The sequence below is a fragment of the Canis lupus genome, chromosome 10 (assembly GCF_048164855.1).
Source record: "Canis lupus baileyi chromosome 10, mCanLup2.hap1, whole genome shotgun sequence".
Classification (NCBI taxonomy): Eukaryota; Metazoa; Chordata; class Mammalia; order Carnivora; family Canidae; genus Canis; species Canis lupus.
In genome coordinates, this window is record NC_132847.1 from 1911353 (window position 1) to 1935722 (window position 24370).

At 40.7% G+C, this 24370-nt stretch overlaps 1 protein-coding gene across 1 annotated transcript in view; it reads right to left on the bottom strand.

Moving 5' to 3' along the window:
* Positions 1-336: 336 nt before the first annotated feature.
* LOC140642008 (nuclear envelope pore membrane protein POM 121-like) overlaps positions 337-24370 on the bottom strand; it is a 43342-nt gene continuing 19308 nt past the window's right edge. The window contains exon 2 of the mRNA XM_072842617.1: positions 337-508. Coding sequence (XP_072698718.1) covers positions 505-508 — 4 coding nt within the window. The 3' untranslated portion in view covers positions 337-504. The remainder of the gene's footprint in view (positions 509-24370) is intronic.

Genomic DNA, 24370 nt, shown 5'->3' on the forward strand with positions numbered 1-24370 from the left:
GAGCTGATGGTGTTACTGAAGAGAGGCTTTATGATGCTCTAGACATAAATGCAGATGCTTCCATGACATGACACAGAGAGTAGATCTGGAAGGAAGAAGCGATGCTTCCTCTGGGCTCTTACATGGAGGCTGGCACCATTGTTAGCACCTCAAGGAATGAGAAGTAGAGAAGCATCTTGGCCAGCACCTCAGCCAACACACGATCATTCCCATGACAGCCAAGGGAAATGGGAGGATTTTCTAAGGGGTGTAGGGGCTACAGATGTGGCCAGCAGAGGGGGAAGAACTCATAAAGGATAAAATGTATCAAACACAAAGATAAGTCAGATACTACAGTTAGCACTTCAAAGGATTATCGTATTTAAGTATCAAAATGACCCTACATGGAATGTAATATTGCTCTACAAGCACAGAGTACAACCTAGACACTCAGATTTGAGGGTCAGCTCATATGCATGAGTCATGATGTCACTGTCCTCAAGTTTGCTCTGGATCTTAGCTCCATCATCTGTAAAAGACAAAAATAATAGTGACTACATGAGAAATAAAATGGGTAATAATGGCAAAGGACTTGACATCATGGAGGACTTAAATAAACATCTGTAACTCTCACTTATGATTATCCCCATTTTATCTATTAGCAAACATGATTAGTAACTTATTCAATACAGGAGCCCACATTTGAATAACAGACTGTGACACCAAAACACAAAATCTTATCCATGAGAAAGTATCTGCCCAAAGACTCAAAACTTATAGTGTCTTCAGACAGCCATGCCCTAATATCATGGTGGCAAGGGGATTTATGTATCAACCTAAAAACTTTATAACTATCCATGTGATCTTTCAAAAGTAAGTGCTAAAAATGTCACTGAAGATATAAAATAATTGAGAGAACTTACTCCCTTACACCCTCACTAAAGGAACTGTTGAAGAATAATTTCAGCAAAAACAAAGGTGAACCTAGAGAACAGACCAGGAATACAGGAAAAATGGTCCCAAACTGTATAATTATGCAATATAATTAGTTTCTTAACCCATTAAAAGAATAGATTCTATGTAACAATTAAAATTCATGGGAATATTTGATGGGTATCAGGACTTCTCAGGTACCCTTGAGAAGAGGATACAAATATAGAATAAATGAGATTTTGTCAGAAAATATACAATTAAACTGATTTGGGAATGGGACTTCAGAGTGAGTTGGTCAGCAAAGCCTTTCCTCAAAAAAGCAATTAGAGACACCATCACCATAACAAGATGGTATAAACTTACTATTCCCTGCTTCTCCCTTCTAATGCAGAAATGATATTTATTATTATCATCATCATCATTATTATTATTATTATTATTATTATTCAGACAGCAATAAGAAGACTCTGAAGGCTAGAAAAATAAAAGTGGACTGACCAGGAACCTCATGACTTGAGGAATTACATGGGATGAGTTCCCTGTGTGTGTGTTTTTTATGCTCTCATATATATCCAGGACTTGGTGCCAAGGAGGTCTGGAACCTGGAACCACCAATGGGGGTATACAAAACAACAATAATAAAAACCTGCTGTCACTGGTCATAGGACAAGAAAGGAGAAGGCCAACAGAGACTGAGTTGGGACATTCAACCCTCGCTCCACAACGGAGTCATCAGCAAGCAGCCCCAAATGCCCATAGTGGCAGCAGCAGCAGCAGCAGCAAAGCCTTTGGTCTCCCTGCCCTTTGCCAGTGGCATAAGGAGACCCAAGAGAAATGACCTCTGACCCACCCCTCTCTTCAACGGAAGGTGGCCCACGGACACTAGAATTAGTAAACACTCTGTCCCCATAGGCAGCACTAGCAGGAATTAAGCAGGAGTCCTAGCAACTTCAGAAGAATAAAGAAGATCAGAATAGCATTGCAAGGCTCTAGACAGTCAAGCTCACAAAAATAGATCAGAATTTACTAACCCTCAACAGCAAAACTACCTGCTAAATAGAAGATTAAAATAGGGTAAAGAGGTAAAGAGTGTCTTAACATCATAACAGAAACATTGAGGATATAACAGGAAAATCATTCCTCATATAAAGAACCAGTGAAGCCACAATTTGCATAAGAAAAGACAACTGGGGGCACCTGGGTGACTCAGTGGTTGAGCATCTGCCTTTGGCTCAGGTCATCCCAGCGTCCTGGGATGGAGTCCTGCATTAGGGCCCCCACAGTGAGCCTGCTTCTCCCTCTGCCTATGTCTCTACCTCTCTCTCTGTGGTCTCTCATGAATAAATAAATAAAATCTTTTAAAAAGAAAAGAAAAGAAGACAACTGGCTGACACCAATATCCAGACAAGTAAGATGATGGCTTGACAGACAAGGATTTTAAAGCAGTCACCATATAAAAATGCTTCAATAATCAATTACAAATTCTCTCTTGAAACAAAAAACAAAATTTTAAGCAATGAAATAGAAGTAAGAAGAAAAGAACAAAATGGGAAGAAAGAACCAATTTGAATGACAACAGATTTCTCATCTAAAACAATGGAGGAAAAAAAATTTTTAAAATAAATAAATAAATAAAACAATGGAGGCCAAAAAGAAATGGCACATTTTTCAAGTGCTGAAAGCATAGAACTGTCAGTTTTGAATCCCATATCCTTCCTTCAGGAATGAATGGGAAATAATAGTGATATTCTAAGACAAAGGAAAACAAAGAGAATTTGTTGCTAACAGACCTACCCTTAAAAACTCAATAAAAGCAGATCTCCAAATTGAAAGAAAATAGTAACAGAGGGAGATTGAAACCTTCAGAAAAAAAACAGTAGAATGGGTAAAAATAGAAGTGAATATAATACACAATCCTTCACCCTATGGGTTTCTTTAATCACTTGTAGCTGAACCAAAATTTGTAACATCATCTGATGTGGTGTTCAATGTATATAGTAGAAATACTTATATTTTAAAAGTAGGGAGGGTAAAGGTAAGTAAATTTTCTACATTTCACTTGAAGTGGTAAGACATCAACACCAGTAGGCTGTGGTCACGTACATGTGAGATTACACCTAGAGCAACTACTAGGACAACTACAGGAAAAGTAACATATGCTGGCAAACATTATAAATAAATAAAATTTAACTCTAAATGCTCAGGTAACTCACAAGATTGAAGAAAAAGGAAACAGAAGAATGAGAAATATAGGGAACAGATAACAAATAAAATGACAGAAGCATGCCCTAGTATACCAATAATTACTTTAAATGACTGTAGTCTGAATATACAAACTGAAAGAGCTTGGCAGACCTAAGCATATGTTGCCTGCAAAAACTCACTTCAAACATAATGACATACATAGGCTGGAAAGTAAAAGGACAAAGCATGCAAACATTATTTTTTTATAATCAGAAAAGACTATATAGATATCAGATAAAGTAGATTTTAATGCAAAGAAACTTATTAGGAACAAAAGGTACATTACAGAATAACAAAAGGATCTTTCTGCCAAGAAGATACAACAATTCTAAATGTGTATTACCAAACAATAAAGCTTCAAAATACATGAAGCAAAAATCTGAAAGAACTGAAAGGAGAAACAGACAAATTCACAAGTATAGCTGGGGACTTCTGTCCTCATTTATTAATCGATAAAATTAACACAGAAAATCAGCAAAATAGAAAAATTCAGTAATGCTAGTAACAAAAAGAATTTGGCATTTATAAAACACTCCCAGACAGTAAAATGGACATTCTTTCCTGACATCCATAGAACATTATGACCCTTATCCAGGGTCATAAAATAAACCTTAACAAACCTACCCTTTTAAGGGTAGAAATCATAGAGTATGTTCTTTGATCATACTAGACTAAAATGAGAAATCAATTACAGAATGGCAATGAAAAAATCTCCAAATATTTGAAATTAGACAACATACTTCTAAACTCATGAGTCAAAGAGGGAATCGCACAGGAAATAAAAATTGAAATGAAAACACAAGGTAACAAAAAATTTGTGAAATACAGCTAAAGCAGTGTTCAGAGAGGTACTTAGAGCAATAAATGCTTACATTAGGAAACAGAACTCAGTAGAAACTCAATAATCTAAGTTCCTGCCTCCAGAAATTAGAAAAATAGCAAAAATAAATACCAAGCATGCAGAGAGAAAGAATTAATAAAGACAAAAGCAGCAGCCAATGAAATTGAAACAGGAAAATAGAGAAAAATAAGCAAAAACCTACTTTTCTGAAAAAAATAAAATCAACAAGCCTTTATCAAGATTGATATGACACTAATCACCAATTATCAGCAATTAAAGAAAATATCACAATGGAACTTGCAGTCATTAAAAGAATAATGAAAGGATACTTACAACTTAAAGGAATGGAACAAGTCTCAAAAACCACAAACTACCAAAATTAAGCCAAAATGAAGTAGATAACCTGACTATTCCTAAAACCATTGAAGAAAATTAATCTCTAGGTATAAACATCCCCCAAGAAATCCCTGACCCCAGAGAGTTTCATTGGAGTATTTTATCAAATATTTGAGGAAGAATTAATGCCAATTTTATACAATATTGTCCAAAAAATTTAATAGGAGGGAATACTTCTCAACTCACTTTTTTGCAGCCAGTGTTGTGATACCAAAATCAGATAAATACAGCACATAAAACATCAAATCTCACATGGGTGTCTTCAAAAAAATTTTAGCAAATCAAATCCAATAGTGTATACAAATAACAATACATGAAGAAGTGAAATTTAATATGTTACAATATATTACAAGTATGCAAGACTCATTCAGTATTATAACACCAATCAATATAATCCACCATATCAGCACAGACTAAAGAAGAAAAGTCTTGTATGATCATATCAGTTGGCACAAAAAAAGCATTGGACAAAATTCAACAGCCATATTCCTGATTTTAAAAAATATCTTACTACAATAGGAATATAAGCAATCATCCCCAATCCTGTAAAGAATATCATACAAAAAAAAATCTACAACTAACATCATAATTAAATGTAAAAAGAGGGGCAGCCCAAGTGACTCAGCGGTTTAGCGCCTGTTTTTGGAGGGGAGTGTGATTCTGGGGACCTGGGATGGAGACCCGCGTTGGGCTCCCTGCATGGAGCCTGCTTCTCCCTCTGCCTGTGTCTCTGCCTCTCTCTCTGTGCATGTCCCTCATGAATAAATGGATAAAATCTTTAAAAAATAAATAAAATATCTTGATGAAGTCCCAATAGTTCATTTTTGCTTTTGTTTCTCTTGCCTTCATTGATGTATCTTGCAAGAAGTTACTGTGGCCAAGTTCAAAAGGGTGTTGCTTGTGTTCTCCTCTAGGATTTTGATGGAATCAAAATTTTTGATGTCTTGCATTTTGATCTTTCATCCATTTTGAGTTTATCTTTGTGTATGGTGAAAGAGAGTGGTCTAGTTTCATTCTTCTGCATGTGGATGTCCAATTTTCCCACCATCATTTATTGAAGAGACTGTCTTTTTTTCTGCTTTGTCGAATATTAGTTGGCCATAAAGTTGAGGGTCCACTTCTGGATTCTCTATTCTGTTCCATTGATCTATGTTTTTGCACAGCAAAAGAAACAGTCAACAAAACTAAAAGACAACTACAGAATGGGAGAAGATATTTGCAAATGATGTATCAGATAACGGGCTAGTTTCCAAGATCTATAAAGAACTTCTTAAACTCAACAGCAAAGAAACAAACAATCCAATCATGAAGTGGGCAAAAGACATGAAGAGAAATCTCACAGAGGAAGACATAGACATGGCCAACAAGCACATGAGAAAATGCTCTGCATCAATGGCCATCAGGGAAATACAAATCAAAACCACCAATGAGATACCACCTCACACCAGTGAGAATGGGGAAAATTAACAAGGCAGGAAACCACAAATGTTGGAGAGGATGCGGAGAAAGGGGAACCCTCTTACACTGTTGGTGGGAATGTGAACTGGTGCAGCCACTCTGGAAAACTGTGTGGAGGTTCCTCAAAGAGTTAAAAATAGACCTGCCCTGACCCAGCAATTGCACTGCTGGGATTTACCCCAAAGATTCAGATGCAATGAAACGCTGGGACACCTGCACCCCGATGTTTGTTTGTTTATTTATTTTTAATAATAAATTTATTTTTTATTGGTGTTCAATTTGCCAACATACAGAATAATACCCATTGCTCATCCCCTCAAGTGCCCACCTCAGTGCCCGCCACCCAGTCACCCCTACCCCCCGCCCACCTCCCCTTCCACCACCCCTAGTTCGTTTCCCAGAGTTAGGAGTCTCTCATATTCTGTCTCCCTTTCTGATATTTCCCACTCATTTTTTCTCCTTTCCCCTTTATTCCCTTTCACTATTATTTATGTTCCCCAAATGAATGAGACCATATAATGTTTGTTCTTCTCCAATTGACTTACTTCACTCAGCATCATACCCTCCAGTTCCATCCACGTTGAAGCAAATGGTGGGTATTTGTCATTTCTAATGGCTGAGTAATATTCCATTGTATATATAAACCACATCTTTATACACTCATCTTTCAATGAACACTGAGGCTCCTTCCGCAGTTTGGCACCCCAATGTTTATAGCAGCAATGTCCACAATAGCCTTGTCTATACAGAATCTTTTTATTTTGATGTAGTCTTAATAGCTTATTTTTGCTTTTATTTCCCTTACCTCAAGAGAGTCATCTAGAAAGATGTCATTATGACTGATGTCAGAGAAACTACTACCTGTGTTCCTATCAAGGACTTTTTTTTTAATTTTTTTTTTTAATTTTTTTATTTATGATAGGCACACAGTGAGAGAGAGAGGCAGAGAAACAGGCAGAGAGAGAAGCAGGCTCCATGCACCGGGAGCCCGACATGGGACCCGATCCCCGGTCTCCAGGACCGCGCTCTGGGCCAAAGGCAGACGCCAAACCGCTGCGCCACCCAGGGATCCTCCTATCAAGGACTTTTATGGTTCAGGTCTCTCATTAAAATTTTTAATCCATTTTGAGTTCACTTTTGTGTATAGTGTCAGAAAGTGATACAGTTTCATTCTTTTGCATGTAGCTGTCTAGTTTTCCCAAAACATTTTATTGAAGAGAATGTCTTTTTCCCAATGAATAGTCCTACCTCAGTTGCTGAAGATTGACCACATAATTATGAGTTTATTTCTAGGCTTTCTGTTTTGATCCATTGACCTGTGTGTCTATTTTTGTTCCAGTACCATACTGTCTTGATGACTACAGCTTTGTAATATAACTTGAAGTCTGGAATTGTGATACCTCCAGTTTCTTTTTTCTTTTTCAAGATTGCTTTGGTATTCAGGGTCTTTTGTAGTTCCATACAAATTTTAGGATTGTTTGTTCTAGCTCTTTAAAAAAAATGCTGTTGGTATTTTGATAGGGATTGCATTCAATGTGTCTGTTGCTTTGGAGAATATACACATTTTAACAATATTGGTTCTGCCAATCCATGAACATTGAGTGACTTTCCATGTCTTTTTTTTTTTAATTTTTATTTTTTTTTATTTTTTTTAATTTATTTTTTATTGGTGTTCAATTTACTAACATATAGAATAACCCCCAGTGCCCGTCACCCATTCACTCCCACCCCCCGCCCTCCTCCCCTTCTACCACCCCTAGTTCGTTTCCCAGAGTTAGCAGTCTTTACGTTCTGTCTCCCTTTCTGATATTTCCCACACATTTCTTCTCCATTCCCTTATATTCCCTTTCACTATTATTCATATTCCCCAAATGAATGAGAACATATAATGTTTGTCCTTCTCCGACTGACTTACTTCACTCAGCATAATACCCTCCAGTTCCATCCACGTCGAAGCAAATGGTGGGTAATTGTCATTTCTAGTAGCTGAGTAATATTCCAATGTATACATAAACCACATCTTCTTTATCCATTCATCTATCGTTGGATACCGAGGCTCCTTCCACAGTTTGGCTATCGTGGCCATTGCTGCTATAAACATCGGGGTGCAGGTGTCCCAGCGTTTCATTGCATTTCTATCTTTGGGGTAAATCCCCAACAGTGCAATTGCTGGGTGGTACGGCAGGTATATTTTTAACTGTTTGAGGAACCTCCACACAGTTTTCCAGAGTGGCTGCACCAGTTCACATTCCCACCAACAGTGTAAGAGGGTTCCCTTTTCTCCGCATCCTCTCCAACATTTGTGGTTTCCTGCCTTGTTAATTTTCCCCATTCTCACTGGTGTGAGGTGGTATCTCATTGTGGTTTTGATTTGTATTTCCCTGATGGCAAGTGATGCAGAGCATTTTCTCATGTGCATGTTGGCCATGTCTATGTCTTCCTCTGTGAGATTTCTGTTCATGTCTTTTGCCCATTTCATGATTGGATTGTTTGTTTCTTTGGTGTTGAGTTTAATAAGTTCTTTATAGATCTTGGAAACTAGCCCTTTATCTGATATGTCATTTGCAAATATCTTCTCCCATTCTGTAGGTTGTCTTTGAGTTTTGTTGACTGTATCCTTTGCTGTGCAAAAGCTTCTTACCTTGATGAAGTCCCAATAGTTCATTTTTGCTTTTGTTTCTTTTGCCTTCGTGGATGTATCTTGCAAGAAGTTACTATGGCCGAGTTCAAAAAGGGTGTTGCCTGTGTTCTTCTCTAGGATTTTGATGGAATCTTGTCTCACATTTAGATCTTTCATCCATTTTGAGTTTATCTTTGTGTATGGTGAAAGAGAGTGGTCTAGTTTCATTCTTCTGCATGTGGATGTCCAATTTTCCCAGCACCATTTATTGAAGAAACTGTCCTTCTTCCAATGGATAGTCTTTCCTCCTTTATCGAATATTAGTTGCCCATAAAGTTCAGGGTCCACTTCTGGATTCTCTATTCTGTTCCACTGATCTAGGTGTCTGTTTTTGTGCCAGTACCACACTGTCTTGATGACCACAGCTTTGTAGTACAACCTGAAATCTGGCATTGTGATGCCCCCAGATATGGTTTTCTTTTTTAAAATTCCCCTGGCTATTAGGGGTCTTTTCTGATTCCACACAAATCTTAAAATAATTTGTTCTAACTCTCTGAAGAAAGTCCATGGTATTTTGATAGGGATTGCATTAAACGTGTATATTGCCCTGGGTAACATTGACATTTTCACAATATTAATTCTGCCAATCCATGAGCATGGAATATTTTTCCATCTCTTTGTGTCTTCCTCAATTTCTTTCAGAAGTGTTCTATAGTTTTGAGGGTATAGATGCTTTACATCTTTGGTTAGGTTTATTCCTAGGTATCTTATGCTTTTGAGTGCAATTGTAAATGGGATTGACTCCTTAATTTCTCTTTCTTCAGTCTCATTGTTAGTGTATAGAAATGCCACTGATTTCTGGGCATTGATTTTGTATCCTGCCACGCTACCGAATTGCTGGATGAGTTCTAGCAATCTTGGGGTGGAGGCTTTTGGGTTTTCTATGTAGAGTATCATGTCATCGGCGAAGAGGGAGAGTTTGACTTCTTCTTTGCCAAATTGAATGCCTTTAATGTCTTTTTGTTGTCTGATTGCTGAGGCTAGGACTTCCAGTACTATGTTGAATAGCAGTGGTGAGAGTGGACATCCCTGTCTTGTTCCTGATCTTAGGGGAAAGGCTCCCAGTGCTTCCCCATTGAGAATGATATTTGCTGTGGGCTTTTCATAGATGGCTTTTAAGATGTCGAGGAATGTTCCCTCTATCCCTACACTCTGAAGAGTTTTGATCAGAAATGGATCCTATATTTTGTCAAATGCTTTCTCTGCATCCAATGAGAGGATCATATGGTTCTTGGTTTTTCTCTTGCTGATATGATGAATCATATTGATTGTTTTACGGGTGTTGAACCAGCCTTGTGTCCCGGGGATAAATCCTACTTGGTCATGGTGAATAATTTTCTTAATGTATTGTTGGATCCTATTGGCCAGTATCTTGTTGAGAATTTTTGCATCCATGTTCATCAGGGATATTGGTCTGTAATTCTCCTTTTTGGTGGGGTCTTTGTCTGCTTTTGGAATTAAGGTGATGCTGGCCTCATAGAACGAATTTGGAAGTACTCCATCTCTTTCTATCTTTCCAAACAGCTTTAGGAGAATAGGTATGGTTTCTTCTTTAAACGTTTGATAAAATTCCCCTGGGAAGCCATCTGGCCCTGGATTCTTGTGTCTTGGGAGGTTTTTGATGACTCCTTCAATTTCCTCCCTGGTTATTGGCCTGTTCAGGTTTTCTATTTCTTCCTGTTCCAGTTTTGGTAGTTTGTGGCTTTCCAGGAATGCGTCCATTTCTTCTAGATTGCCTAATTTATTGGCATATAGCTGTTCATAATATGTTTTTAAAATCGTTTGTATTTCCTTGGTGTTGGTAGTGATCTCTCCTTTCTCATTCATGATTTTATTAATTTGAGTCTTCTCTCTCTTCTTTTTCATAAGGCTGGCTAATGGTTTATCTATCTTATTAATTCTTTCAAAGAACGAATTCCTGGTTCTGTTGATCTGTTCCACAGTTCTTCTGGTCTCGATTTTGTTGAGTTCTGCTCGAATCTTTATTAACTCCCTTCTTCTCTTGGGTGTAGGATCTATTTGCTGTTTTTTCTCTAGCTCCTTTATGTGTAAGGTTAGCTTTTGTATTTGAGTTCTTTCCAGTTTTTGAATGGATGCTTGTATTGCGATGTATTTCCCCCTAGGACTGCTTTTGCTGCATCCCAAAGATTTTGAACGGTTATATCTTCATTCTCATTAGTTTCCATGAATCTTTTTAATTCTTCCTTAATTTCCTGGTTGACCCTTTTATCTTTTATCAGGATGGTCCTTCACCTCCACGTGTTTGAGGTCCTTCCAAACTTCTTGTTGTGATTTAGTTCTAATTTCAAGGCATTATGGTCTGAGAATATGCAGGGGACGATCCCAATCTTTTGGTATCGGTTCAGACCCGATTTGTGACCCAATATGTGGTCTATTCTGGAGAAAGTTCCATGTGCACTTGAGAAGAATGTGTATTCAGTTGAGTTTGGATGTAAAGTTCTGTAGATATCTGTGAAATCCATCTGGTCCAGTGTATCATTTAAAGCTCTCGTTTCTTTGGAGATGTTGTGCTTAGAAGACCTATCGAGTATAGAAAGAGCTAGATTGAAGTCACCAATTATAAGTGTTTTATTATCTAAGTATTTCTTCACTTTGGTTAATAATTGATTATATATTTGGCAGCTCCCACATTCGGGGCATATATATTGAGGATTGTTAAGTCCTCTTGTTGAATAGATCCTTTAAGTATGAGATAGTGTCCCTCTTCATCTCTCACTACAGTCTTCGGGGTAAATTTTAGTTTATCTGATATGAGGATGGCTACCCCTGCTTTCTTTTGAGGACAATTTGAATGATAAATGGTTCTCCAACTTTTTATTTTCAGGCTGCAGGTGTCCTTCTGTCTAAAATGAGTCTCTTGTAGACAGCAAAAGGATGGGTCCTGCTTTTTTATCCAGTCTGAAACCCTGCGCCTTTTGATGGGGTCATTAAGCCCGTTCAATTTCAGAGTTACTATTGAAAGGTATGAGTTTAGTGTCATCATATCTATTCAGTCCTTGTTTTTGTGGATTGTTCCACTGCACTTCTTCTTAAAGGGGAATTTTAAGAGTCCCCCTTAAAATTTCTTGCAGAGCTGATTTGGAGGTCACATATTCTTTCAGTTGCTGCCTGTCTTGGAAGCTCTTTATCTCTCCTTCCATTTTGAATGAGAGCCTTGCTGGATAAAGTATTCTTGGTTGCATGTTCTTCTCATTTAGGACCCTGAATATATCCTGCCAGCCCTTTCTGGCCTGCCAGGTCTCTGTGGAGAGGTCTGCTGTTACCCTAATACTCCTCCCCATAAAAGTCAGGGATTTCTTGTCTCTTGTCTCTTGCTGCTTTAAGGATCTTCTCTTTATCTTTGGAATTTGCAAGCTTCACTATTAAATGTCGAGGTGTTGAACGGTTTTTATTGATTTTAGGGGGGGATCTCTCTATTTCCTGCATCTGAATGCCTGTTTCCCTTCCCAAATTAGGAAAGTTTTCAGCTAGAATTTGTTCAAATACATATTCTGGCCCTCTGTCCCTTTCGGCGCCCTCGGGAACCCCAATTAAACGTAGGTTTTTCTTTCTCAGGCTGTCGTTTATATCCCTTAATCTATCTACATGGTCTTTTAATTGTTTGTCTCTTTTTTCCTTAGTTTCCCTCTTTGCTATCATCTTGTCTTCTATGTCACTCACTCGTTCTTCCACCTCGTTAACCCTCGTCGTTAGGACTTCTAGTTTGGATTGCATCTCATTCAATTGATTTTTAATTTCTGCCTGATTAGCTCTAAATTCTGCAGTCATGAATTCTCTTGAGTCCTTTATACTTTTTTAGTATAGTGCTTCTGAATTGGCTTTCTGACATTGAATTGTAATCCAGATTTTGTAACTCTGTGGGAGAGAGGACTGTTTCTGATTCTTTCTTTTGAGGTGAGGTTTTCCTTCTAGTCATTTTGCTCAGTGCAGAGTGGCCAAAAGCAAGTTGTATTGGGAAAAGGAGAAAAAGAGAGGAGAGAAAGAAGGAAAGAAAAGAGAAAGAGAAAAAAAAGGGAAGAAAAAAAAAACGAAAAAAAAAAGAAAAAAGAGAAAGAATAAGAAAGGAGAAAAAAAGGGGGTGGGGGAAGGAAACAAATCAAAAAGCAAAACAAAACAAAACAAAACAAAACAAAAAAGAACCACGGGGGAGTATCTTCTGATTCTGTGTACTTTAAGTCCCTTGGCTTCTCGTGGAAGTTGTCCGTCTAGCGGGTCTTCTGGGGGAGGGGCCTGTTGTGCTGATTTTCAGGTGTTAGCAGTTGGGGGAGCTGCTCTGCCCCTGCCTGGTGCAGGGCTCAGTGGGGGTTGTTTGCCCCGTGAGGCCCCAGGAGGAACAACCCCAGTGGCGGGGCAGCTCTGGACCCCTGGATTCAGCTCCGGCAGGAACTCCGGAGCTCTGGGTCTGCAGGGCCTGGAGGCTCCGGGGCGGGGCCGCTGAACTGCTCAGCTCGGGGCAGGAGCGTCCTAGTGATCCTGGGCCCTCCCGGCCTCTGCCTGTCCCGGGGGAGGCGGGATCCTGGGCTGTGTCCCGGTGCCCTGTGCTCGGGGCCTGTGCTGGTGGATTCGCGTTCCCGGGCCGCCGCCCCCGAGCTGCTCGCGCCCCGCAGCCCCCTCCGCGGAGCCGCCCCCGAGCCCCTCCGAGCTGCTCCCGCCCCGCAGCCCCTCCGCGGAGCCGCCCCCGAGCCCCCCGAGCTTCTCCCGCCCCGCAGCCCCCTCCGGAGCCGCCCCCGAGCCCCCCCGAGCTGCTCCCGCCCCGCAGCCCCCTCCGCGGAGCCGCCCCCAAGCCCCTCCGAGCTGCTCCGGGTCCCGCCGTGCGCGCTGCAGCCCTTAGGGAGCTCGGCGCACTCTCCCGGGGCGCAGGTGTCTGTTACTGTCCCCGGGAGCCCAGGGCATCCCCGCCCTCCTGGGTCCTGCTCCACCTCCCCGCGAGCCCCTTTCCCCCGGGAAGGTCGGTGCAGCTCCTGCTCCTCCGGGACGGGGCTCTCCTGTCCTGGGGACACTCGCCCCGGCCTCAGCCCGGCTCCTCGCGGGGCCCCTCCCCCTTGGAAGCCTTTTGTTTCTTTATTTCTTTTCCCCCGTCTTCCTACCTGATAGGAGCGCGAACTCTTCTCACTGTAGCATTCTAGCTGGTCTCTCTTTAAATCTCAGGCCGAATTAATAGATTTTCAGGATAATTTGAAGGTTTTCTAGGTAATTTGGTGGAGACAGGTGATTTGGAGACCCTGCTCTTCCGCCGTCTTGCCCCCGATCACCACTTTCCATTTCTTTATTCATCTTCAATTTCTTTCATCAATGTATTATAGTTTTCAGGGTACAAGTCTTTCACCTCTTTGTTTAAGTTTATTCCCAAGTATCTTACTACTTTTAGTGCAAGTAAATCTGATTTTTTTTTAAATCAGATTGCTTAACATCTCTTTCTGCAGCTTCATTACTGGTGTATAGAAATACAGTGGATTTCTAGAAGTACATTGAATTTTGTATCCTTACGGAATTGATTTATCAGTTCTGGTAGGTTTGTTTGTTTGTTTGTTTGGTGGAATCCTCAGGGTTTTCTATATATAAAGTATTAAGTCATCTGCAAATAGGAAAATTTTGCTTCTTCCTGACCAATTTGGATGCTTTTTATTCCTTTCTCTTCTCTGATTGCTGTGCTTAGAATTTCCAGTATTATGTTGAACAATAGTGGTGAGAGTGGACATCCTTGTCTTGTTCCTGACCTCAGAGGAAAAGCTCTCAGTTTTTCACATTTGACTATGATGTTACCTGTGGATTTTTCATATAAAGCCTTTATTATGTTGAGTTGTGTTCCCTCTAACCCCATTTTGTTGAGGGTTTTTATCATGAACAATGTACTTTGTCAAATGCTTTTTTTAAAAAACATTTATTTATTATGATAGAGAGAGAGAGAGAGGCAGAGACACAGGAGGAGGGAGAAGCAGGCTCCATGCCAGGAGCCCGACTCGGGACTCGATCCCGGGACTCCAGGATCGCCCCTGGCCATAGGCAGGCGCCAAACCGCTGAGCCACCCAGGGATCCCCTCAAATGCTTTTTCTGCAGCCATTGCAATGATCATATAGTTTTTATCATTTCTCTTATTAATGTGAGGTAGAATGATTGATATGTGAATATTGAACCACCCTTGTATCCCAGGAATAAATCCCACTTGATCATGGTTAATGTTGGTTTTGTTTTTGTTGTTGTCATTTTTTTTAAGTATTTTTGGATTCAGTTTGTTAATATTTTGTTGAGTATTTTTATATCTGTTTTCATCAGGGATATTGGCCTGTGGTTATCTTTGTGCATGGTGTCTTTATCTGATTTTCGAATTTCCTTCCTCTTCTATTTTCTGAAAAAAGTTGAGAAGCATAGGACTCTTTAAATGTTTGGTAGAATTCATCTGTGAAACCATCTGGTCCTGGACTTTTGTTTGTTGGAAGTTTTTTGATTACTAATTCAATCTCCTTGCTGATAATCAGTCTATTACAAATTTTCTATTTATTCCTGATTCAGCTCTGGCAAGTTATGTTTCTAGAAATTTATCCATTTCTTCTAGGTTGTCCAGTTTGTTGGCATATAATTTTTCATAATATTCTCTTAAATATTCCTTTGTATTTTTATGGTGTTGGTTGCTATTCCTCTTCTTTCATTTCTGATTTTTTGAGTGCTTTATTTTCCTTTTTTATTTTTATTTTTGTGAGTCTGGGTAGAAGTTTATTAATTTTGTTGATCTTTTCAGAGAACAAGCTCTTGGTTTCATCCATCTATTCTATTTAGTTTCTATATCATTTATTTCTGCTCTAATCTTTATTATTTCCCCTTTCTACTGGCTTTAGGCTCCATTTGTTCTTTTTCTAGCTCTTTTAGGTGTAAGGTTAGATTTTTATTTAACATTTTTCTTGCGTCTTGAGGTAGACCTGTATTACCATTAACTTCCCTCTTAGAACTGCTTTTACTGCATCCCAATGGTTTGGGATCATTGCTTCCATTTTCATATGTCTCTATCTGATTTTTATTTCCTCTTTGATTTCTTAATTGAACCATTTATTGTTTAGTAGGATATTATTTAACCTCCTGTGTTTCTGCTCTTTCCAGATTTTTTTTGTGGTTGATTTCTAGTTTTGTTGCATTGTGGTCAGAAAAGATGCATGGTAAAACTTTGATCTTATTGAAATTGTCAAGACCTGTTTTGTTACTCATAGGTAATCTATTCTGGAGAATGCTCCATGTGCACTTGAAAAGATGTGTATTCTGCTGTTTTAGGATGGACTGTTCTGAATATATCTATTAGATCCATCTGCTTTAGTGTGTCATTCAAAGCTACAATTCTGTTGTTGTTGATTTTCTGTATGGATGATCTGTCCACCAGTGTAAGTGAGATGTTAAAATCCACTACTATTGGAGGAGGAGGGGCAAGATGGCGGAAGAGCAGGGTCCCCAAATCACCTGTCGCCACCAAATTACCTAGATAACCTTCAAATCATCCTGAAAATCTACGAATTCGGCCTGAGATTTAAAGAGAGACCAGCTGGAACGCTACAGTGAGAAGAGTTCGCGCTTCTATCAGGTAGGAAGACGGGGAAAAAGAAATAAAGAAACAAAAGGCCTCGAAGGGGGAGGGGCCCAGCGAGGAACCGGGCTGAGGCCGGGGCGAGTGTCCCCAGGACAGGAGAGCCCCGGCCCGGAGAAGCAGGAGCTGCACCAACCTTCCCGGGCGGAAAGTCCTCACAGGGGGTTGGAGCAGGACCCAGGAGGGCGGGGATGCCCTCGGGCTCCCGGGGACACTAACAGACACCTGCGCCCCGGGAGAGTGCGCCGAGCTCCCTAAGGGCTGCAGCGCGCACGGCGGGACCCGGAGCAGCTCGGGGGGCTCGGGCGGAGGAAGAGGCTCCGCGGAGGGGGCTGCAGAGCGGGAGCAGCTGCGGGGGTGGTCTCGGGGGCGGCTCCGCGGAGGGGGCTGCGGGGCGGGAGCAGCTCGGGGGGGCTCAGGGGCGGCTCCGCGGAGGGGGCTGCGGGGCGGGAGTGCAAATCCAGCAGCGCAGGCCCCGGGGCACAGGGCGGCAGGACACAGCCCAGGATCTGGCCTCCCCCCGAGAAAGGCAGAGGCCGGGAGGGCCCAGGACAGCGAGGACGCTCCTGCCCGGAGATGAGCAGATCAGTGGCCCCGCCCCGGAGCCTCCAGGCCCTGCAGACCCAGAGCTCCGGAGTTACTGCAGGAGCTAACTCCAGGGCTGCAGAGCTGGCCCCGCCACTGGGGTTGTTCCTCCTGGGGCCTCACAGGGTAAACAACCCCCACTGAGCCCTGCACCAGGCAGGGGCAGAGCAGCTCCCCCAAGTGCGAACACCTGAAAATCAGCACAACAGGACCCTCCGCAAGAAGACCAGCTAGACGGACAAGTTCCAGGGGAAGTCAAGGGACTTAAAGTATACAGAATCAGAAGATACTCCCCCGTGGTTTTTTTTTTTTTTTCTTTTTGATTTGTTTGCTTTCCCCACCCTTTTTTCTTTCTTTTTCTTCTTTTTTCTTTTTTTTCTTCTTTTTCCTTTTTTTTTCTTCCTTTTTTCTTTTTCTCTTTTCTTTCCTTATTTCTCTCCTCTCTTTTTCTCCTTTTCCAAATAGAACTTGTTTTTGGCCACTCTGCACTGAGCAAAATGACTAGAAGGAAAACCTCACCTCAAAAGAAAGAATCAGAAACAGTCCTCTCTCCCACAGAGTTACAAAATCTGGATTACAATTCAATGTCAGAAAGCCAATTCAGAAGCACTATTATACAGCTACTGGTGGCTCTGAAAAAAGCATAAAGCACTCAAGAGACTTCATGACTGCAGAATTTAGATCCAATCAGGCAGAAATTAAAAATCAATTGAATGAGATGCAATCCCAACTAGAAGCCCTAACGACGAGGGTTAACGAGGTGGAAGAACGAATGAGTGACATAGAAGACAAGTTGATAGCAAAGAGGGAAACCGAGGAAAAAAGAGACAAACAATTAAAAGACCATGAAGATAGATTAAGGGAAATAAACGACAGCCTGAGGAAGAAAAACCTACATTTAATTGGGGTTCCCGAGGGCGCCGAAAGGGACAGAGGGCCAGAATATGTATTTGAACACATCCTAGCTGAAAACTTTCCTAATCTGGGAAGGGAAACAGGCATTCAGATCCAGGAAATAGAGAGATCCCCCCCTAAAAACAATAAAAACCGTTCAACACATTTAATAGTGAAGCTTGCAATTTCCAAAGATAAAGAGAAGATCCTTAAAGCAGCAAGAGACAAGAAATCCCTGACTTTTATGGGGAGGAGTATTAGGGTGACAGCAGACCTCTCCACAGAGACCTGGCAGGCCAGAAAGGGCTGGCAGGATATATTCAGAGTCCTAAATGAAAAGAACATGCAACCAAGAATACTTTATCCAGCAAGGCTCTCATTCAAAATGGAAGGAGAGATAAAGAGCTTCCAAGACAGGCAGCAACTGAAAGAATATGTGACCTCCAAACCAGCTCTGCAAGAAATTTTAAGGGGGACTCTTAAAATTCCCCTTTAAGAAGAAGTTCAGTGGAACAGTCCACAAAAACAAGGACTGAATAGATATCATGATGACACTAAACTCATATCTGTCAATAGTAACTCTGAACGTGAACGGGCTTAATGACCCCATCAAAGGGCGCAGGGTTTCAGACTGGATAAAAAACCAGGACCCTGGGATCCCTGGGTGGCGCAGCAGTTTAGCGCCTGCCTTTGGCCCAGGGCACGATCCTGGAGACCCGGGATCGAATCCCACGTCGGGCTCCCGGTGCATGGAGCCTGCTTCTCCCTCTGCCTATGTCTCTCTCTCTCTCTCTCTGTGTGTGTGACTATCATAAATAAATAAAAATTTAAAAAACTATTAAAAAAAAAACCAGGACCCATCTATTTGCTGTCTACAAGAGACTCATTTTAGACAGAAGGACACCTACAGCCTGAAACTAAAAGGTTGGAGAACCATTTACCATTCGAATGGTCCTCAAAAGAAAGCAGGGTTAGGGGATCCCTGGGTGGCGCAGCGGTTTGGCGCCTGCCTTTGGCCCAGGGCGCGATCCTGGAGACCCGGGATCGAGTCCCACGTCGGGCTCCCGGTGCATGGAGCTTGCTTCTCCCTCTGCCTGTGTCTCTGCCTCTCTCTCTCTCTCACTGTGTGCCTATCATAAATAAATAAAAATTAAAAAAAAAATTTAAAAGAAAGCAGGGTTAGCCATCCTCATATCAGATAAACTAAAATTTACCCCGAAGACTGTAGTGAGAGATGAAGAAGGACACTATCTCATACTTAAAGGATCATTCCAACAAGAGGACTTAACAATACTCAATATATATGCCCCGAATGTGGGAGCTCCCAAATATTTAAACCAATTAATAACCAAAGTGAAGAAATACTTAGATAATAATACACTTATACTTGGTGACTTCAATCTAGCTCTTTCTACCCTTGATAGGTCTTCTAAGCACAACATCTCCAAAGAAACGAGACCATTAAATGATACACTGGACCCGATGGATTTCATAGATATCTACAGAACTTTACATCCAAACTCAACTGAATACACATTCTTCTCAAGTGCACATGGAACTTTCTCCAGAATAGACCACATACTGGGTCACAAATCGAGTCTGAACCGATACCAAAAGATTGGGATCGTCCCCTACATATTCTCAGACCATAATGCCTTGAAATTAGAACTAAATCACAACAAGAAGTTTGGAAGGACCTCAAACACATGCAGGTTAAGGACCATCCTGCTAAAAGATGAAAAGGCCAACCAGGAAATTAAGGAAGAATTAAAAAGATTCATGGAAACTAATGAGAATGAAGATATAACCGTTCAAAATCTTTGGGATGCAGCAAAAGCAGTCCTAAGGGGGAAATACGTCGCAATACAAGCATCCATTCAAAAACTGGAAAGAACTCAAATACAAAAGCTAACCTTAAACATAAAGGAGCTAGAGAAAAAACAGCAGATGGACCCCAGGCCCAGCAGAAGAAGAGAGTTAATTAAGATTCGAGCAAAACTAATCGAAATTGAGACCACAAGAACTGTGGAACAGATCAACAGAACCAGGAGTTGGTTCTTTGAAAGAATTAATAAGACAGATAAACCATTAGCCAGCCTTATGAAAAAGAAGAGAGAGAAGACTCAAATTAATAAAATCATGAATGAGAAAGGAGAGATCACTACCAACACCAAGGAAATACAAACGATTTTAAAAACATATTATGAACAGCTATACGCCAATAAATTAGGCAATCTAGAAGAAATGGACGCATTCCTGGAAAGCCACAAACTACCAAAACTGGAACAGGAAGAAATAGAAAACCTGAACAGGCCAATAACCAGGGAGGAAATTGAAGGAGTCATCAAAAACCTCCCAAGACACAAGAGTCCAGGGCCAGATGGCTTCCCAGGGGAATTCTATCAAACGTTTGAAGAAGAAATCATACCTACTCTCCTAAAGCTGTTTGGAAAGATAGAAAGAGATGGAGTACTTCCAAATTCGTTCTATGAGGCCAGCATCACCTTAATTCCAAAAGCAGACAAAGACCCCACCAAAAAGAATTACAGACCAATATCCCTGATGAACATGGATGCAAAAATTCTCAACAAGATACTAGCCAATAGGATCCAACAATACATTAAGAAAATTATTCACCATGACCAAGTAGGATTTCTCTCCGGGACACAAGGCTGGTTCAACACACATAAAACAATCAATGTGATTCATCATATCAGCAAGAAAAACCGAGAACCATATGATCCTCTCATTAGATGCAGAGAAAGCATTTGACAAAATATAGGATCCATTTCTGATCAAAACTCTTCAGAGTGTAGGGATAGAGGGAACTTTCCTCGACATCTTAAAAGCCGTCTTCGCAAAGCCCACAGCAAATATCATTCTCAATGGTAAGCCCTGGGAGCCTTTCCCCTAAGATCAGGAACAAGACAGGGATGTCCACTCTCACCACTGCTATTCAACATAGTACTGGAAGTCCTAGCCTCAGCAATCAGACAACAAAAAGACATTAAAGGCATTCAAATTGGCAAAGAAGAAGTCAAACTCTCCCTCTTTGCCGATGACATGATACTCTACATAGAAAACCCAAAAGTCTCCACCCCAAGATTGCTAGAACTCATACAGCAATTCAGTAGTGTGGCAGGATACAAAATCAATGCCCGGAAATCAGTGGCATTTCTATACACTAACAATGAGACTGAAGAAAGAGAAATTAGGGAGTCAATCCCATTTACAATTGCACCCAAAAGCAGAAGATACCTAGGAATAAACCTCACCAAAGAGGTAAAGGATCTATATCCTAAAAACTATAGAACACTTCTGAAAGAAATTGAGGAAGACACAAAGAGATGGAAAAATATTCCATGCTCATGGACTGGCAGAATTAATATTGTGAAAATGTCAATGTTACCCAGGGCAATTTACACGTTTAATGCAATCCCTATCAAAATACCATGGACTTTCTTCAGAGAGTTAGAACAAATTATTTTAAGATTTGTGTGGAATCAGAAAAGACCCCGAATAGCCAGGAGAATTTTAAAAAAGAGAACCATAGCTGGGGGCATCACAATGCCAGATTTCAGGTTGTACTACAAAGCTGTGGTCATCAAGACAGTGTGGTACTGGCACAAAAGCAGACACATAGATCAGTGGAACAGAATAGAGAACCCAGAAGTGGACCCTGAACTTTATGGGCAACTAATATTCAATAAAGGAGGAAAGACTATCCATTGGAAGAAAGACAGTCTCTTCAATAAATGGTGCTGGGAAAATTGGACATCCACATGCAGAAGAATGAAACTAGACCACTCTCTTTCGCCATACACAAAGATAAACTAAAAATGGATGAAAGATCTAAATGTGAGACAAGAGTCCATCAAAATCCTAGAGGAGAACACAGGCAACACCCTTTTTGAACTCAACCACTGTAACTTCTTGCAAGATACATCCACGAAGGCAAAAGAAACAAAAGCAAAAATGAACTATTGGGACTTCATCAAGATAAGAAGCTTTTGCACAGCAAAGGATACAGTCAACAAAATTAAAAGACAACCTACAGAATGGGAGAAGATATTTGCAAATGACATATCAGATAAAGGGCTAGTTTCCAAGATCTATAAAGAACTTCTAAAACTCAACACCAAAGAAACAATCCAATCATGAAATGGGCAAAAGACATGAAGAGAAATCTCACAGAGGAAGACACAGACACGGCCAACATGCACATGAGGAAATGCTCTGCATCACTTGCCATCAGGGAAATACAAATCAAAACCACAATGAGATACCACCTCACACCAGTGAGAATGCGGAAAATTAACAAGGCAGGAAACAACAAATGTTGGAGAGGATGCAGAGAAAAGGGAACCCTCTTGCACTGTTGGTGGGAATGTGAACTGGTGCAGCCACTCTGGAAAACTGTGTGGAGGTTCCTCAAAGAGTTAAAAATAGACCTGCCCTATGACCCAGCAATTGCACTGTTGGGGATTTACCCCAAAGATTCAGATGCAATGAATCGCCGGGACACCCACACCCCAATGTTTCTAGCAGCAATGTCCACAATAGCCAAACTGTGGAAGGAGCCTCGGTGTCCATCGAAAGATGAATGGATAAAGAAGATGTGGTTTTTGTATACAATGGAATATTACTCAGCCATTAGAAACGACAAATACCCCCCATTTGCTTCGACGTGGATGGAACTGGAAGGTATTATGCTGAGTGAAGTAAGTCAATCGGAGAAGGACAAACAGTGTATGTTCTCATTCACTTGGGGAATATAAATAATAGTGAAAGGGAATATAAGGGAAGGGAGGAGAAATGTGTGGGAAATATCAGAAAGGGAGACAGAACATAAAGACTGCTAACTCTGGGAAACGAACTAGGGGTGGTGGAAGGGGAGGAGGGCGGGGGTTGGAGGTGAATGGGTGACGGGCCCTGAGGGGGGCACTTGACGGGATGAGCACTGGGTGTTATTCTGTATGTTGGTAAATTGAACACCAGTAAAAAATTAATTTATTAAAATGAATAAATAAATAAATAAATAAATAAAAATAAAAAAGGATTGAAAAAAAAGATATCAGTGTTGTATATGGAATAAAGGTCTGAAAAGAGGAAAAGTTAAAAAAAATCCACTACTATTAATGTATTACTATCAGTTATGTCCTTTATGTTTGTTATTATCTGTTTTATATATTTGGGTGCTGCCATGTTGGGTGCACAAATATTAACAATTGTTATGTCTTTTCTTTGGATTGTCTCCTTATTGATTATATAGTGTCCCTCTGTCTCTTGTTATAGTCTTTGTTTTAAAGTCAATTTTGTGGAGGAGGGGCAAGATGGCTGAAGAGTAGGGTCCCCAAATCACCTGTCCCCACCAAATTACCTAGGTAACCTTCAAATCCTCCTGAAAATCTACGAATTCGGCCTGAGATTTAAAGAGAGAACAGCTGGAACGCTACAGTGAGAAGAGTTCATGCTTCTATCAAGTAGCCTGCAGGAAAAACCATCTGGTGTATAGCTCTCCATCCCTGCTGGCTCTAAGTTATTCCCAGCATGTGCAATCAGAGGTATGAGGTTAGTTCTCCTCATCCACCCGAAACTGATGTTCATATATGTGATATGGGAGTTCAGTTTCACATTGTGTCTCTGAATGGTGAGTGATTAGGCCCACACAGTTTATTAAATAAACCATTTTTGGGGGATCCCTGGGTGGTGCAGCGGTTTGGCGCCTGCCTTTGGCCCAGGGCGCAATCCTGGAGACCCGGGATCGAATCCCACATCAGGCTCCCGGTGCATGGAGCCTGCTTCTCCCTCTGCCTGTGTCTCTGTCTCTCTCTCTCTCTGTGACTATCATAAATAAATAAAAATTAAAAAATAAATAAATAAATAAACCATTTTTTCCCACTGACAGTAACTGTTGTTGCTGTAGACTGATTACCAAGTACGCTAGGATACAGTTCTGACTCTCCATTATGGTTCTTTGTTCTCCATGAAGACTCCTAACTCTGGGAAACGAACTAGGGGTGGTGGAAGGGGAGTAGGGCGGGGGGTGGGAGTGAATTGGTGACGGGCACTGAGGGGGGCACTTGACAGGATGAGCACTGGGTGTTATTCTGTATGTTGGCAAATTGAACACCAATAAAAAATAAATTTATTATTAAAAAAAATAAAAATAAAGTCAATTTTGTCTGATATAAGTATTGCTACCCTGACTTTCTTTTCATATCCATGTGCATGATAAATGCTTCACCATCCCTTCAATTTCAATCCGCATATGTCATTAGAGTCTTAAGTGAGTCTCTTGTAGGCAGCATATAGAAAGGTCTTGTTTTTTATCCATTCTGTCACCCTATGTCTTTTGATTGAAATATTTAGTCCATTTACACTAAAAGCAATTATTGACAGGTATATATTTATTAAAATTTTGTTACTTGTTTTGTGCTTGTTTTTGTGGATTTTCTCTCTTCCTTTCTTCCCTTGCTGTCTTCTCTCACCCTAAGTTTTCTATCTTTGGTGATATATGCTAATTCCTTCTCTTCAGTTTTTGCATATCTACTCCTGGGTTTTGATTTGTGGTTATCACTAGGCATGTATATAACATCTTCTACATACAGCAGTCTATCTTAAGTTGTAAGCTTGATTCCATTCTTTACTCCTTTCTTCCCCATATTTTAGGTATATGGTGTCATATTTTACTTCCTTTTATTTTGTGAGTTCCTTGACTGATATCCTTATTTTTACTGCTTTTGTGTTTCTTATTTTTCTAACTCCTAT